The sequence below is a fragment of the Sorghum bicolor genome, chromosome 1 (assembly GCF_000003195.3).
Source record: "Sorghum bicolor cultivar BTx623 chromosome 1, Sorghum_bicolor_NCBIv3, whole genome shotgun sequence".
Taxonomy (NCBI): Eukaryota; Viridiplantae; Streptophyta; class Magnoliopsida; order Poales; family Poaceae; genus Sorghum; species Sorghum bicolor.
In genome coordinates, this window is record NC_012870.2 from 48,864,687 (window position 1) to 48,883,164 (window position 18,478).

At 48.9% G+C, this 18,478-nt stretch overlaps 1 protein-coding gene across 1 annotated transcript in view; it reads left to right on the top strand.

The window, feature by feature from the left end:
- The window catches only part of LOC8083829 (alcohol dehydrogenase-like 4), a 28,881-nt gene extending 11,288 nt beyond the window's left edge, over positions 1–17,593 (top strand). Inside the window, exon 10 of the mRNA XM_021451012.1 lies at positions 17,519–17,593. Coding sequence (XP_021306687.1) covers positions 17,519–17,578 — 60 coding nt within the window. The 3' untranslated portion in view covers positions 17,579–17,593. The remainder of the gene's footprint in view (positions 1–17,518) is intronic.

The window sequence follows — 18,478 nt, forward strand, 5'->3', positions numbered from 1 at the left end:
CCCTGCCCCCGAGCCCGATTCCCTTCTCGTTCGTACCCGTGGCTTCTGGACTCTTCTAGATTGAGGAAAATTGCGCGGCACGTAATTATCTCGTTGTAAACATGACATGTGGGCCTTCTCTCCATATTATCTAATAACCCCCTACAGAAATAGATAAACACCAAAGCTCGTGGAATTCTGTCAGATAAAATCCTATTTCTAGATGTTTGTTTCATATTGATCCTTTTCCATGTTTATTTGATTATTAATTTTAGTACTTAAGGACCGTCAACAAACTCCCCCAAGCTTATCCTTTGCTCGTCCTTGAGCAACTAGCTAAACTCAGACGGATCAAGAGTTGCTTCAATGTTTTCTTTCCTGACAGGCACACATGCTTTTACATAAAAATTCTTCCAGATTAGAGTGAAGTGTTATGAAGCTTAGTACCTGCACTTAAGTCTTAAGTAATTGAAAGACAAAATAGTTAAGTCAAGCACTATCCCTCCTGTTTATACTTCACTTTTGTTCTAGAGTTTTTCATAAGTTTTCAAAATAAAACTCAGAGTTCCCAGCAATGATTCTCTCAAGTCTCTCTATATGTGGTATTTGTGGATCCTTACTATAATGTCACTTACCTATAGCTAATGGAATATTTAAGTGGAGCTCATAGGAGTGAAAAACAGCTCATACATATGTTGTCTAATCGAGCCATGGATCCCAAAGAACTCAGCATATAATTAAATCAAGATGTGCATGTGTGATGGAGTAAATGATAGTGATGGTAAAAAAATGTATAAGTGATAATAAAGCTTAGTTCTCATTGCTCCTCATATTGCTATCTCTCCTCTTCTTTGATCTTTGCTTTGGGAGAACATGGGCTATCTTTTTCTCTTTTTTTTCAGGTGGGTAGTAGATAACCCTAATTCTACTGTCGGACACTTGTCCATTTTTTCCACTCAAGTGGGTATCTTTGTACCCCTAATTCTACTTCGGACACTTGTCCATTTTTACCTCTCGTCTCACTCTTTTTCTTTCTTTATCCGAGGTTCCGGGCACTTGCCCTTTTTTATTTCCTCGTATATTTTTGCATAACCCATGCCTCTTCTGCATTGAATCTTTTTTAGAGAGAGAGAATAACAATATTCGGGACAGTGAGTCATAATATTTTTAGCAATTTTAATGAATGAAGATGAATGGTGTAGTAGATGTGTGCAAGTGAATATCTTAATTTAACCACATGAAAGCTCCTAAGGGTCAACACAGCTCGATCAAACTCAATGTAAATATAGTAAAAGATGTTATAGCAAGTATGGCTGTGGTAGGTAGTTTGCAATGCTAGGAACTCATCATGTGACTTGTAAGTTTTCAAAATAAATCTCTAGAACTTAGTGTAGTAGGAACAAGATAAACAGTAGCTCAACTTTATATCATGCCTTTCTCTTACTGAGACTTTAGTTTTATGCTTCCCAAAGATAGTAAGTTTCAGTTTTAGTAATTCCTGGAAGAACTCTAATATAAAAGCTAGGTACTTGTAGGTAAGCAAACAGTGCAACTGCTCATCATTTCCATCATGTATCTTTTTGGTCTTTTTATTTTTTTAGAGATTAAGATTTAGCAGATAAATAAAGCACACTTATCTACACACTCTTTTTATTTTGTTTTCATGTTTATAGAATGTAGTAACATTAAAGCAAGAAAATATTTATTTGGTTTTCTAAGTTTTTCCCTTTTAAGATAAATTAAATACTAAGACAAAATAGAATAAATAAGAAGAGCAAATAAAAACTTACTTGATAAATTAGGGACGAACTCCCCCAAGCTGGATGTTGTCGTCGGTCTTACCCGATGTTCCAGAACCGCATCATGGTTGTGATGTTGTCATTCATTATTGTTGTATCTTGTCTCAGCTCTTGCACTGCAGCGGCATGGTCCTGGTTCCATTTTTGTTGTTCTTCCAGGAGTCTTCGATGTTCTGCTTGCGTGTTCTGGATGTCGAGGAGGGTGTTGTCAGTACGAGTGAAGAAAGCACCGGCCTCTTGATAGTAGTCATTCGTGAAAGCGTAGGAGGTGTCGGAGTATCGTCCTGCATCAAATTGGGGCGGAGGTCTAGATCCTGAAGCTCCATATGGATCAGTGGAGTACCTACCCGTATGAAAAGGCGGGTTTGTCCACTAGTGATCTTGGCTCTCCGGCCATGTCTCCTCTGTTGGCTCTTGTGGTTGCGCATGTCGAGCCCATGGGTCTCGAAGGACTCGAGGGTTGTAATTGAAATAATGTAGGTGTGCTGCTTCTTCTGGTCCAGGGTCAGCTCCATACCAGGTGCGTTCTCGGTGGGTGGTCATCCTTTCAGATGCCACTCGCTGTGGAGTTCTCTGGTTCACTGGTGTTGCTGCAATCTCAATCAAAAAGTTTTGAACAACGTAGATGCCAAGGTTCAGGTTAGGTAACCGAATCTTGCCTTTATCATCATATAGCATATACATTATATTCCCCTCTTTCTTCAACATCTGAGCTTGTCTAAATGTGTCATAGCCATGATAAATTCTTAATTCTTCTATGAAGTCCAACGATGAATTTTCTAGTAAGTGAAGATTAGAGGCTAGACGAGTGATAAGTGAAGTACATCCTACTGGTCCCTGAAGACTAGGTATACTAAGCCAATGTGAAACTAATAATGTAACAGGCGAAGTGGGTACTTTACTAATAGCAGCATATAAAAGTTGTAAATCTCCTACTCTTACTTTCCTAATATCATCGCGATAGAAAAGATTGTACCCAAGCCATTTGTGGAACATCCTAAGAGTGGGTGTGGGGGGATAGACCCCTATACCCTTACGGCTAGACTTGGGCCAGGAGGCTTGGCCCATTACGAGACGAGTTCAAGGCTTGATCCGACAGCCTGGAGTTTCGCGCAAGGAAGCAAGATGTGGAGATCAAGCAAGATTCTAGTCGGTTAGAAAAGGAATTGATATCGAACTATCTATGACAATTGTAACCGACTAGGATTAGTTTCCAGATCTATAACCCTCCCTTCAGACTATATAAGGAGAGGCAAGGGACCCCCCTAGGACATACGATTCTCTCAACACAAATCAATACAACCAGACGCAGGACGTAGGTATTACGCCAACTCGGCGGCCGAACCTGGATAAAAAGCTTGTCCGAGTCTTGCGTCACCATCGAGTTCGTAGTTTGCGCACCGTCTACCGATAAACTACTACCGTGGGTATACCCCAAGGTAGACTGCCGACCAGCTTTCGTCGACAGTGGCGCGCCAGGTAGGGGGTGTGCTTGCAACTTTTCCGGCGAACAAGATGGTCACGATCCCAGCTTCCGCGACCGTGCCTGAAGGCCTCACGTTCACCGTTGGCCAGATCACGTGGACGACGTGCAGCGGCGGCCTCACGACCACGGTTTCGAAAGAGACCCAGATCCAATCTGAGATCACGCCGTCTCCGACCACACACATGGCGGCACCGAGCGCCCGACCACCGTTCCCGCTCTACAAGGGAAAGAAGATCGACAGCTCGGACCTTCTCCAAGCGCTTGATCGTGCTGACTCCAAGCCACTCGAAGTTTCCCAACTAGTAGACGGAGTTCTGCGTCGGCCCGACCAAGCTGCTCCAGCGGATTTTTTCAAATCCCGCCGGCCAACTCGTGTCGCCACACACGAACGGCTGGGAACGTCTCTGACGATAACCTCAACACCCTCAGGACAATCCGTCGAGCTCAAGAAGGAAGATTATCCTTGCGGCCTGAACAACTCGGCCTCTGTTTACTCACAGCACACCCAATCCGTTTTCAGCAAGGCGGGTTGGTCGCCGACAAGGAACGATCGTCACTACGTCAACATGGTGACAAACCGAGAACTACGGGACGGCCAGGTTTCCAGCACCAACTCAAGCACCGGTTCCGTCCCCACCGAGGTTATAAACACCGAAGACGAGGACTACGACCTGGATTTTACTTCACACCCTCCGGGTTTCCCCCGATTCCCGACATTTCCCCCCCAGCGAGGAGATATTGTGTTCAATGTCAGCGCCGACGAACCGGTCGTTGATGGAGAAACAGATGACCAGAGGCAACTCCGCGAACAGCGCAATGCCGATCGCGCCCGACGACGCGCAGACGAGCAACAACAAATGCCGCCAAATAATCTCAACGATGCCTTTGACATGGTCGGGGACCAGCTAGTCTACAAAACGCCAAGCGCCAACGTGGCTGTCGCCATGGCAAACCTAGATCGGCTTCCTGATACCCCCGAGTGCCAGGGAGTCCGGACCAGCATCCGAGCACACCTGATCGCTGCAATGGGACAGACAGCCACTCTGCTCAAGAGAGTCCAGGACGTCTCTTATACGGAAGCCGCCTCCGACCAGACTAATCGTAGCCGGGCCTCACCGTCTCCCAGCAGGCGTCACCGCAGCCGCTCTCCCGACAACCGTCGAAAGGACTCACGGCGCGACGATGGTGGTCGGGACGCCGACGGTCGCCGCAAGCAGAACCGCGTATGCGGCCAAGAAGTAAACCAGCACAGGGATCTCCGCCACAACATCCCTCCCAAAGATGCCCGGGACCGCATCAATAGGCGCGCCACAGAGAGAGCAGTCCACGAAAACCTGCGCCGCATCGAGTACGATGCAACGCACGGTCCTCCGGGCCTAAGACAGTTCTCCTCACACCTCCGCCAGGTCATGTGGCCTCACAATTTCAAGCTCGAAAAACTTAAAAAATACGACGGCAAGGAAAATCCAGAGAACTGGATCACCCTCTATGAAATCGCCGTCCGATCAGCGGTAGGGGATGAGCACGTCAAGGCTAACTACTTCCCCGTAGTCCTCGACCAGGCTGGTCATCAGTGGCTTCTTGGCTTGCCCGAGGACTCCTTCGACTCTTGGGAAGAGCTACGCCAGGCTTTCATCGACAACTTCATCGCCACATGCGAGCAGCCTGGAAACAAGTATGACCTTGAAAGGATAAGGGACAGGAAGAACGAACCTCTGCGCGATTACATCCGACGATTCTCGGATATGCGCCTCAAAATCCCGAAGATTTCCCACGACGAGGCCATCTCAGCCTTCATCAAGGGCCTGCGTTTCCACGAAGCGCTGAGGAACAAGCTGTTGCGTAAACGTCCAACAACGGTAGCAGAGCTCCTCGCCACGGCCAAAAATTACGCCGATGCCGACGACGCAGAAAAACTAATCCGAGACGATGCGAGAGGTCCCGACCAACCTCCCCGGCGAGATGACGGTCGTGGTCGCTACGACAGCAGAAACCACCGCCGCTCCGACAACCGCGATCACCGAGAGGGTTGGGATCGGCGGCGCGACAACCGCGACGATTTCAGAGGAAAGCGCCCTCGTGGCTACGACTACGAAGTAAACACGGTCAAGCGTCCCAACGGACGACGGGACTACCAAGAAGACTATAACAAAACGTTGAAGGGACCATGCCAACTGCACCCAAAGTCTAATCATACCATGGAAGAGTGCCGCGTCCTCAAAAGCATCTATACACGGCGGGCCGCCCAAGACGACTCCGCCAAGAAAAACAACAAGCGAGACGGGCACGACCACGAAGATGAGGACGAGGACCAAGATAGGGACCCCCGACACCAGTACGTCAGCCCCACCGACGTGGTCCACTCCATTTTCGGGGGCAAGGTCTCCATTGAATCTAAGCGAGAAAGAAAGCTGTTAAAGAGAGCCTGCCTCAACATAGACAGCACGGACGGGCTGATCGCAGACCCAAAATTCCCCCCATGGTCCCACAGGGAGATCTCGTTCAGCAGGAAGGACCAGTGGGCCGCTATCCCAGAGCCGGGTTGTTTCCCCCTGATTCTGGACCCTTGCATCAACAGCATCAGATTCGAGCGCGTACTCGTGGACGGGGGAAGCTCCATTGACATCCTCTTTCGCAACAGCCTGCCCGCCCTCAAGATATCTCCTGCACAACTAAAACCTTACGACGCCCAATTCTGGGGGGTTTTGCCGGGTCAAAGTTCAGTGCCTCTCGGACAGATAACATTGCCTGTCCAATTCGGCACACCCGACCACTTCCGGACGGAGTTCATCAACTTCGTAGTCGCCGATTTCGACGGGACCTATCACGCTATACTGGGCCGACTATCGCTGACAAAGTTCATGGCAGTCCCGCACTACTCATACCTGGTCCTTAAGATGCCTACGGAGAAGGGTGTCCTAACCGTCAGAGGCAATGTTTACACTGCGTATACCTGCGAAGAGGAGAGCTTCAAGATCACCGAAGCAATCGACCTCTCAATCCGCATGGCAGAAACAGCAACTCAAGCCGCGCAGCTGCTTCCCGACCAGCTCCGATTACCTGAGCAGGAGACAGCCAGAAAGAACTCAAAATCCAAGGAGCACAAAGAAGTACAACTGGTCGATGGCAGCCCCGAGAAGACGGCCCTCATCGGGGCCAACCTGGATCCAAAATAGGAAGACGCGCTCGTCAGGTTTCTAAGGGACAACGTAAGCGTTTTCGCATGGAAACCCGCAGACATGCCCGGCGTCCCACGAAACCTGATCGAGCACTCCTTAAATGTCTCGAAGACCGCAAGACCAATCAAGCAAAAGCTACGACGGTTCGCTCGTGACAAAAAGGAGGCTATTAGGACAGAAATCACACGGCTTCTAGCAGCCGGATTCATAAAAGAAGTGTATCACCCCGATTGGCTCGCCAATCCGGTTCTTGTACGCAAAAAGAATAATGAATGGAGAATGTGCGTTGATTACACTGATCTCAATAAACACTGTCCTAAAGATCCTTTTGGTCTCCCTCGCATCGACGAGGTGGTCGACTCAACGGCCGGATGCGAACTCCTCTCCTTTCTAGACTGCTACTCTGGTTATCACCAGATTTCGCTAAAGGAAGAAGATCAGATCAAAACGTCTTTTATTACACTTTTCGGTGCATACTGCTACACGACCATGTCTTTCGGACTCAAAAACGCCGGAGCCACTTATCAAAGGGCCATCCAGCAATGCCTCACGACGAGATTCGTGATGACCTCGTCGAGGCCTATGTGGACGACGTGGTCGTAAAAACAAGGGACGCGAGCACCCTAATCGACAACTTAGACCAAACTTTCAAGGCACTCAATAGGTACAAGTGGAAGTTCAACCCCAAGAAATGCATTTTCGGCGTTCCTTCCGGTCTACTGCTCGGCAACGTTGTCAGTCGCGACGGCATACGACCAAACCCTTCAAAAGTAAAGGCGGTACTCGACATGCGACCACCGAAGAACATAAAGGATATCCAAAAGCTAACCGGATGTATGGCCGCCCTCAGTCGCTTCATCTCAAGGCTAGGAGAAAAAGGCCTACCTTTCTTCAAACTATTAAAAGCGTCGGAAAAATTTTCTTGGACAGAAGAAGCCGACACCGCATTCAACCAGCTTAAGACCTTCCTCACTTCACCACCTGTCCTTACAGCACCTCAGCCCAATGAAGACCTACTCCTTTACATTGCTGCAACCGACAGGGTTGTTTCCACGGCAATAGTGGTCGAGCGAGGTGAACCAGGTCACGCCTACAAGGTCCAGAGACCAGTTTACTTCATAAGTGAAGTCTTAAACGAGTCCAAGGCCAGGTATCCACAAATACAGAAGCTCATATATGCCATTCTAATAACGTCAAGAAAGCTGAAGCACTACTTCGACGGCCATCGAGTCCTGGTGACAACCAGTTTCCCTCTCGGGGACATCCTGCGCAATAAAGATGCCAATGGCAGAATCGTGAAATGGGCAATGGAATTATGTCCATTTTCCCTGGAGTTCCAGAGTCGCACCACTGTCAAGTCTCAGGCCCTGGTCGATTTCATTGCTGAATGGACGGATCTCAACGAGCCTTCCGTTCCCGATGTCTCAGACCACTGGTCAATGTTCTTTGACGGGTCCTTGAACATCAATGGTGCCGGCGCTGGGATACTGTTCGTATCACCCAACAAGGACAAACTGCGTTACGTCCTTCGGATCCTTTTTCCGGCGTCAAACAACGTCGCCGAATACGAAGCATGCTTGCATGGCATAAGACTAGCCGTTGAGCTGGGAGTCAAGCGCCTCTATGTTTATGGCGACTCCGCTTTGGTCATCAACCAGCTCAACAAGGAGTGGGACGCAACCCACGAGAAGATGGATCTCTACTACAAAGAAATTCGCAAATGGGAAACCAACTTCTACGGCATAGAGTACATCCACGTGGTCCGGGATAAGAACCAAGCAGCAGATGCGTTGTCGAAGTTAGGCTCATCTCGGGCCCAGATCCCGCGGGGTATTTTCATCCAGGACATCCACGAGCCGAGCGTAGGCTCCTCCCTGGTCGACAAGCAACCCACCGAGGCAATGCTCATAGACGACGCCACTCCGACAACCGGTGGGCGTGACTGGCGTACCCCGTTCATCAAATACATATCGGACGGGACAGGCCTTCAGGACAAAACAGAGAACGAGCGCCTCATTCGACGATCAAAGAACTACATCCTGGTCGACGGCAAACTCATGCGGAAAAACGCAAGCTCCGAAGTACTGCTCGAGTGCATACCCCAAGACGATAAAATACGTGTCAGTGGCACATCCACGTGCCAACGGTCAAGCTGAACGTGCTAACGGAATGATCGTTGACGCCCTAAAGAAAAGGTTGTACACCGAAAACGACAGAGCACCCGGTCGATGGATGAAAGAATTGCCGGCAGTGGTCTGGGGCCTCCGAACTCAGACCAGTCGAAACACAGGGGTGTCTCCCTACTTCATGGTGTACGGTTCAGAGGCGGTCCTGCCGTCTGACATACACTTCGGATCTCCTAGAATCGAACACTTCGACCAGGCGACCGCCGACAACGCCAGAGAACTCGAAATCAATTGCATGGAGGAAAAGCGTTTAGATTCTTGTCTCCGAACAGCAAAATATCTCGCGGCAGTCAGGCGATACTACAACAGGAACATCAAGGACCGCTCCTTCGTGGTCGGCGATCTGGTACTTCGATGGAAAACAAGCCAGGAGGGAATGCACAAGCTATCCACTCCCTGGGAAGGACCCTTCGTGGTGACCGAGGTCACACGACCTACGTCCTACAGATTGGCATACCCAGACGGAACACGAGTGCCTAACTCTTGGCACATAGACAAACTGCGACGTTTCTATCCATAAAGTTTTCCTTTGTAAGTATCTTATAATTGTTAATAATGAAATTCTCTATTTTTTGCCTATACCTTGTCGCACACAGCACTCGGCAAAACTTCTGCAATGGATGCTCTTAACGACTACCAAGACAAATACGGTGACACGTCACTCAGATAATCTTACAGCGCTCAAAACAACAGTCAGGACAAAAAGCAAACTTTATTACAAACTTTACATACAAAGTTTACAATAAATACCCTGACGGGCAGACACTAGTCTATTCCTACAGACTACTCTATTGGCCTAGCTGCTCGGGCTGATCACCCGCCTGGCCCTGCTGCCCGGACGAAGGGGTCGGGGCCACCGGCGCCTGGCTGGTCGAGACCGCAGGCGTCGACCGCCCATCTCCCGCAACGGACGCGCCCGACAACTCCCTGGCCGACCTATCTGAACTCGGCTGGTCTGGGGGAGTGGCCGTTCCGCACAGATTGATGTCGCCGATCACTGTCGACGACAAGTCCAGCAGACTACCCCGAAGCTCGTCCGCTTCCTGTGGGCCGACCTCCTTCGGGTACCCCTTCTCCAGCCTGCTCAAGTCGACCAGGGGGTAGTGGGCGCGCACCATGCTGAGGACGTGCGCGCCGGCAAACTCCCCGGCGTCCTTCACGAACTGCTGGAGCCAGTCCCACGCCCGTTGCGCCTTCTCGACTAGGGTCAACTGTGGCGCGCGGGGCTGGCTCTCCGGGAGCTCGGGACTCATCAGGTCTAGGACCGGGGACACTCCTTTCCAGATCCTGCAGCAGTTGACCTTCCAGGAGTCCCGGTCCTTGATCAGATCATCCAGGTGCTTCTTGGCGTTCACCTTGAGCACTGCAAACGAAACAAAGCGTTATTTTCGGCATACCAAACAAACAAAGGGGCGACAAGCAGCAGCTAACAAGGCGGCACCCATTACCAGATAATTCCCGGTCCTTTCGACCCAATTCCTCTCCTGCTCGCCGCTCGGACTCCAGCGCACCGGCGAGCTGTTGGCTGAGCTGCTCCTTCTCTTGTTGGAGGCGCGCCACCTCCTCCTCCAAGTCTGCATGAATCATAAACTGGTCAGTAAAGCAAACTACACAAGTACGCAAAGCTGCTCGGAGCGTGTGACTAACCTTCTCGCTGCTGGTACTGGTCGGCCAAGCGACGAGTGAGGTCGAGACGACGCTCCTCCTGGGCGCTCATCTCGGCCACCTTCTCCCCGACTTCCGACCGCAGCCGGTCTACCTCCGCGGCCAGGGCCTTGTTCTCGGCCACGACGCCTTCTATCTGGTCAAAGCACCGTTTCCGGTACTTTGCCGTTTTCATTGCGCCCTACAAAGCGAACATATAACGACCATGCAAGACAAGGCATAGAATGTACAGCAGTACAAAAAGTCGCTTACCTTGACTTCGTCGACGAGGCGCTTGGCCGCGCGCTCCACCCTGGCGGCCTCCTCGGTCTCGGCGAGCTCTTCATGCCCGATAAAGTGATCCCCGCGTCGGCGCCACACATACACGTGTTGGCGGCCATCACGGGGACGACCCTCAATCTCCTCCACCTCGTCCTCGGAGGCCGCCTGAGCTTCCTCCTCCCGCGCTGCGTTGCTTCCGGTAGCGGTCCCAGGCATTACTGGTCCCCGGACCAGACCCGGGGAGCCTGCAGTCGAAGCGGCCCCTGCTCGGGGCGGTGTGGAGACTTCACCCTCCCCGGCGGGAGGAGGGGTCGGGGCCCTTCCCTCCCTTTCCGTGGTGCTGGCTGGGGGAGGCGTCCCCATAGCCTCCTCAACCCTGGTCGGGCTGCTCAACGTAGCCGGTGCCGCGGCCGTGGACTCCTCGGCGCTCTCAGGCACGGCTGCAGCCGTAGGCTGCTCTACGGTCTGCGGGGCCGCGTCTTCAGCAGCGCAAACCGGCTCACTCGTCCCCTAGCCAGCGGCATGGCCAGGGTTGACATCCGACGCCGCGCTAAAGGAACAAAACTACAATAAAAAAAACATCGGTGAAATACGTAAGTTGAACACTTACAGGTTTGAGCGGCGGTGGGTCGCGGTAAACCTCCTTCTCGTCCGACCAGTCGGCACCTGTGCTCCCGACTCCCCAGCGCGAGGCGCAGGTGGATCGACGGCCACACGGTCGGCAGTGGTCGCTCCGTCGTCCGTACGGCTAGGAGGCCTCCGGACCAACGACGGAACGGCCTCCTCCTCCTCCTCGTCGTCGTCGATCCGAACGAACCGACGCCGCTTCGGCGCTCGGCTGCTCTCCGCCGGCAGTGTCGGCATCGGCGACGGATCCACAGGCACTGGCCTTTTCCCCAACACCCTTTCCTCGGTGGTTGGGACGGGGTGGGCTTGTTCCTCCTCACTGCTGGTGTAATGATCACACCGAGCAGCGTCCTCCTCTAGCGGGTCTTCTCCCGCAGGATTCTCCATCCCCGGTGCCAGTGATACATACACTGTGCACCGGTCGACATCGCCGATCTGCAAAAAGCAACAAAGATGAGCCAGCCACATACGATATACGAATACTAAAACAAAATAATCTGCAACATACCTTTGGTGCTGGTCGGCCTAACTTGAAGGCTTGCACCCGATCACTGCCACGGATGAAGCCTCCGTCCGCGAAGTTGAACAGCTCATTCAACAGCCGTTGTACCTCTGCCTTCTCCAAGATCTCCGGTCGCATCCTGGTCGGGTCCACGCTTCCGGCATACTCGTACGCCGAGTGCACCCTCTTCTGGCAGGGCATCACCCGACGACAAATAAAGTTGCCGACCACGCCAAGCCCATCCAGGCGCGACCAGTCGATCAACTTCATCAGATCCGCCACTTGACCGTCGAACTCCGGGCGGTCGGTCCAGCTCACCCTCTTCTCGGGAATGTACCCCACGTCGCAGAACGTGGAGCTGCCCGGTTCCTCCCTGACGTAGAACCACTTCCTATACCATTCGGTCAAGGAAGTGTTCCATGGACAGTGCAGGTAGTGATTCTTCATTCCATCACGAAGGTTGAGGTATACTCCACCTGCAACCTTGGAGCCTCCAACTGCTCCCTTCTTCCTCAAGCAGAAAAGGTAACGAAAAAGATCGAAGTGCGGCTCTATGCCAACATAGGCCTCGCACAGATGAATAAACGTGGAGATAAGGAGAATTGAGTTCGGGTGCAGATTGCAAATCCCGATCTCATAATACAAAAGAAGACCTTGGAGAAAAGGATGAACCGGAACCCCAAATCCCCTCTTAACGAAATCTTCGAACACGACGATCTCACCGGCACGAGGGTCGGGGAAGCTTTCTCCTTCCGGCGCTCTCCAGCCGCCAAGCTCCGAGCTGTGCAGGAGTCCCATGTCGACGAGGTCACCGAGGGATTTGGTGGTGCTGCGGGACTTCTTCCACTCCTTGGCCATCAGTTCGGCCCTCTTCTTGGAGTCGCTCTTCGCCATTGGAGGTGAGAAGTCGATTTGGGTTACGAAGATGCAGGTGATTGAAAGAGGCGAGAATGGAAGACTTGAGGGCAATGGCAGGGTAAGGAGTACAGGCGGAACTGTCAGGCTCTTATAACCCGCAACTCCACCTCTCCCATTTCCTGTATTCTCGGGAAGTGGGCGGGCCATGCGGCGGATGCGGCGTTTCGGTTTACAATGATTATAGACAATTAATGCGGCGGAGTTTTCGTACCAATTGATGGTTTCCTTTTTCTCAAACCACGCAAATGGCGGCTGCACAGTTGCCAGGCGTAACTTTTCATGCGTCCATCTGACAACCCATCAGGAGGTCTCGTCATGTCAACTTTAACTAAAAAGATCGTTTCAATAAAAAGAAGACAAATATGCCAGAGAGTCAACAATCCGGGGACTGCACCGACTACCGAGCACTTGATGCTCGGGGACTGGTCGACCAGTCCATCAGCTCGGAACTTCAAAGACTGCACCGACCACCGAGCAATTGATGCTCGGGGACTGGTCGCCCAGTCCATCAGCTCGGAACTTCAAAGACTACACTGACCACCGAGCACTCGATGCTCGGGGACTGGTCGTACAGTATAGCAACGCAGAATACTAAGCAGCGCACTTGGCGCCTGGGTACTGGTCGTCGTACTATTATTTACGTTCCCAACCGCGCTTGGGGACTTGTCCAACGGAACCTACACCGTGCTCGGGGACTGTGCCGACTACCGAGCACTACATGCTAGGGGACTGTACCGACCACCGAGCGTTATATGCTCGGGGACTGGTCGATTAATCTATTCAATTGCAGTCAGACTGGTAAATTCAACTTTTTAGACCTTGCTACAAGGCTCATACTTCGCCTTCCAGCAAGCTCGGGGACTACATCGGTACGATGCATCTGGCGATGCATCTCAGTTTTAGAATTTCTTTGAGGACTTTTCTTTTGACCCCGGCACCACGTGCCTACGTCACCTACTACCAGGCTCGGGGACTAAGTGGGCACACTTCACCTTGCGGTGAATATGCTTGGTTTTTTTTAGGTCCATGCTTTTCAGAAAAGTAAAGTGGGCACACTTCACCAAGAAAGAAATCTTTTTTAATTTAGAGCACCATGCATTCTTCAAACAACCTGCTTCTTCGATGTCAATGTTGATCAACTGTTTTTTGAGTTGGTCAAAATACTGTTGCAACTGTTTGGACGACTTTCCTGCTTATTGAAGACGTCAAGCCTCACTGGTCGAAGAAGCTCAAGACGGCGTGTTACATCACAATACATGGTGCTCGGGGACTAGCTGTGGGGGGATAGACCCCTATACCCTTACGGCTAGACTTGGGCCAGGAGGCTTGGCCCATTACGAGACGAGTTCAAGGCTTGATCCGACAGCCTGGAGTTTCGCGCAAGGAAGCAAGATGCGGAGATCAAGGAGGATTCTAGTCGGTTAGAATAGGAATTGATATCGAACTATCTATGACAATTGTAACCGACTAGGATTAGTTTCCAGATCTGTAACCCTGCCCTTCAGACTATATAAGGAGAGGCAAGGGACCCCCCTAGGACATACGATTCTCTCAACACAAATCAATACAACCAGACGCAGGACGTAGGTATTACGCCAACTCGGCGGCCGAACCTGGATAAAAAGCTTGTCCGAGTCTTGCGTCACCATCGAGTTCGTAGTTTGCGCACCGTCTACCGATAAACTACTACCGTGGGTATACCCCAAGGTAGACTGCCGACCAGCTTTCGTCGACAGTGGGGTGTTCCATGTCACTGGTTCGGGCTTGACTATAAAAATTATCTCTAGATTTTTCTCTCCAAAATTGGTGTCTCTCAAAATTGGGTAAATCAGAGTCAATGTTGAGGATGCATCTTGAAGAGAAACCAAGATGGTTGCCCAGCTCTCTCCAAGACAACATAATTTCTTGTTTGAACATCCGAAAAACAATTCCCCCCTCATAGTATTGTAAAGTGCAAAGAAATTCGAGGGTGAGAAGACGAGAACCCAGCTCAGTTATATTCCAAAAATTTGTCCAACCCATCATCTGAAAAATCAAGTCGAATTCAGTGTCCATACCTGTTTCTTGTAGTAGCATTGGATCGAGAGTAGGGGTGTGAATGAAATCTTTGTTCCTCAATTATTGATAGACTTCCTTCTCTCTTCGGGTCTTCAGTCCAAGGTCTCCTATCTTGAGAAGGACCTTGACTTGCTGACCTGATGAAGATGATGGAGCTTGTGTGGGTATCGGGTCGACGCTCATCTCTGATGGCAGTGAGGAGTGTCGGGATGAACTCCTTGGACCAATGTTCTTGAGAGCCTTCCCTGCATTCTTCACCTTCTTAAACATCCTGCAAACAAAAGTTGGCAAAAACACAACTAGTGGAAAATGTGAGATAAAATGTTAGTGGTTAGCTGTCCGGAGTGTCAGTAGTCCAGGGGTTAATCGTTCAAATTTATATTTTGGTAGAGCCTCTCCCTAAACAACTTTTACTTCCACTTGGACAGCGGGATCACTACTTGCTAGGTGATAAACACTCTCTCAAACGATCTCCAACCTTACTCTCCTCTTTCTCTCTACTTTCTTCTCTTCACTACAAGAGCTCCTTCTCGGCAAACTGAAACTTGTGTGGTTTTCTGGAGTGTTTGTTTGAAGAGAAGGGGAGCTGGAGTTGGCCTTTTATAGGAGGAAGAGGGACAGGGCGGGCGCCCTTGGTAGGTGGGTGTAACACCCTAAAATCTGCTCCTTTTAAAATAGATGAAAATTGATTTAGTTTTGTATTTGAGTGCTCATGAAGATATAAAAAAAATAAATTTTCTCCTTGTTCGGCACATCTTTATTCCTTGTTTTCCAGCCTATGCTTTCGTTTCGAGTTTCCCAAAATCTTTTCTGTGTAACCCAAAATCACTCCTTTCAGTTCCTCACCCGTCAATCAATCTCTAAAGAGTTACCGAGAATTATTTCAGCATTTTCCTAAAACTCGTTCCACTTTTCTGTGAGCATAATCTAATTTTTAGATACTTCTAGATATCTTTTATGAGCTCTAAATACTTTACTTGGGTTCCTCATGTTCTAAAATATCTCTAAGAATTTTCTCATAATTTTTGGAGCTTTCGGAGTATTTTTCGGACATTAAATATCAATTCTGGACTTTCTGGAATTATTTTTATTCACGAAATTAATTAATTCCAAAAATAATAAAATATCTCGTTTTTCCATCAACCCAAAACCCTAACACTATATATATGCCGGCGTAGCCCTCGACGCGCTGAATCCAGAAGTACGCCTCGTTTCGCGAGCCGCCACTCCTATCGTCCTAGATCTAAAGCCGAAGTTTCGAACCTAAAGCTCCGACGAACTTCTGGCGAACTCTTCGGCGAGCTTTTTCGGCCATCCTCGGCCTCCTCCACAGATTCCAAGACCATGACAAGGTTCGTGTCGATCTTTTCTGCACCGTTACCCAATTCGTTTCGTGAGAACGTCACCTCTCACCGTCGTCCTCTTCATCTTCCTCACTTCCGGTGAGCCCTCCATGGATGGCCGGCGTCCGTCGCTCCTTCATCTCCGGCTGCTGTTGCCTTTCCTCGGACCAGCACCGCCGCCCGTGGACCATGGCCCCACTCCACCGTGCCGCCTCTCCGGTTCCCTGGCCGTGCGCCCCTGCGCAGGGCAGGTGCCGCAATGGCTGCTGCCTGAGTGCAGGCCGAGCAGGGCCATTGTCCTTGGTCGCCAAGGGCCCAGCACCCCTCCACATGACCGCGTGCCGCTGCCGGATGGCCAGGTTGGACCCTCCCTGAGCCCCTCCTCTTTCCCTGTGCGAGTTGCTGCAGAGCAGAGGCCATGGAGGCCACGTCCAGATGCACATGGAGCAAGGAAGAAGATGCACGTATTTACAGAAGTGCCACCGGTTCGTAATCTTCACTGCTCATTCGTTTTACGTCCTATTTAAATGGTTCAGGTTGCGTTAGATTAGTCGATGTGCTTTACATAATAGTGCCAATGTTTTTCATGTCACATGCTTTTCTATAAATAGTTGTTTATTAAATTAATTAATTAATATAGGTAACTAACTTTATAATTAAAAGTGACGTAGAGTTGTAATTTCGTGTTTATTGCTTTGTGATCAAGGCAACTAAAGCGACATACTAGCAAACTTATTTCCCATGTCTCATGTTTATGAATATAATTAATTTGATTAATGTTTGTTTAGTGTCCTTTCTAATTAATTAAAAGTAATTTAGGTTTATGTTCGATCTTTTTATAATTGCTTGTTAACTTAAATATGTATATGTATTTATTAAATTATAGGTTTCTTAGTTATGATTCAGATAAAGTCAATCTAGATGTAATATAATTAATATTTATTTAATATCTTCAATTGAAAGTGATGCAGGTATATAAGCTTGGACTTAATAAAGAATATTAATATGAACAATACCAACATTAATGTCCTTGGAAATATGATCTGCTTGGATAAACCTCAACACATGATGATTTCATTTAGTTGCTCTCATTTTATTTATGCTTTCTTTATTCAGTCCAAACATGTATGTTAAATTCGATTAGATTTTAGATGCTCTCATATGTCAGTTTGTATTTACATATTAGTGTTGAATTGACATAAAAGAAATCTAAATATTTATAAATAAAATAGTTTTAACTTGACTTTTGAAATTAAATATGTTCACATTAATCTGAATTAATAACTTTTACATTATTTTATTTACTTAAATAAATTAAATGTTTAAGCTTCTCTTTTATAGTATAAAAGTATCGTTAATCATTTCTTTTAACGATTGGTTCCGTTTCGGTGTTTGTAGTGATCTTGTAGCGTTGATTCTCTTTTAGTATGCTCTTTTGTCTTGTATGGTGTATTGTTCTTAGTGTTCTATCTGTTGCTTGTATGTTTGCCTATGTGTGGTGCTTGATACGAATAGACAAGAACTGTCCGTGGACGTGGAAGATTAGAAGATGATGACCAAAAGCTGATGGTGTGAGAATTGAGCAAGTCTTTAAGGCAAGTATAACTTGGGATCATCCTTGTTACCTATTCACTTATAACTACACATATATATCATATGCATGCTATCACCTTGTCGACCTTAGCAAAATCATAGATGATTGTTACCTGGATTCCTTGCTACCTACTTGATATGCATTTGTTGTAGATGTGCTAGTGCCTGATATGATCCATGATCTTGTAAGATGATTAATAGCTATGCAATGAACATAAAAGAATGACAAATAACTGTATGAGATCTTGTCTGTAAGTGATCACCGGGACAACAGTGCAACCATGAGGGCTATAATGGCTCTGGCTTTAGCTCAGTATGAAGACCTTTTCTAGCTTGTTAGAGGTTACCCGAAAGGGCGGAGGGGCTGAACCGACACGGGTATAGTGCGAGCCCCTGTCCCTATGTGTATAGGCTGCGCCTCATTGTGCCATTCGGAAGGGGGGTATCTATATCTGCTCGCAAAGGAAACCTTGTGGCCCTAACATGTTAGACGAACTTTTGAAAGGCTTCATAGTGATCCCTGCCGACCTTCCTTGGAAGTGGGTTAAGAGGCTGATCACCTCGGGCGAAAGGGTAAATCATGACTCATGGGTAAAGATGTACAACCTCTGCAGAGTGTTAAAACTAGTATACTAGCCGTGCTCACGGTTATGAGCGGCCTTGGGGGTTCTTGCTGCGCCGACGATGAGCTTATTAAGTTGTTATGTTCATTTGATTATTGTTTATGCTATGAATTAATTATGCTTACACTTGATCATGTGATTAATGGATTATTTATGCTACCTTGACATTTGCTACTTAATTATAAACATGCTATCCACCATTAAAAGCTAATTGCAGTCAAACCAGTGTCAGCTTTTTGAGCCTCATGATCCCCTGGTT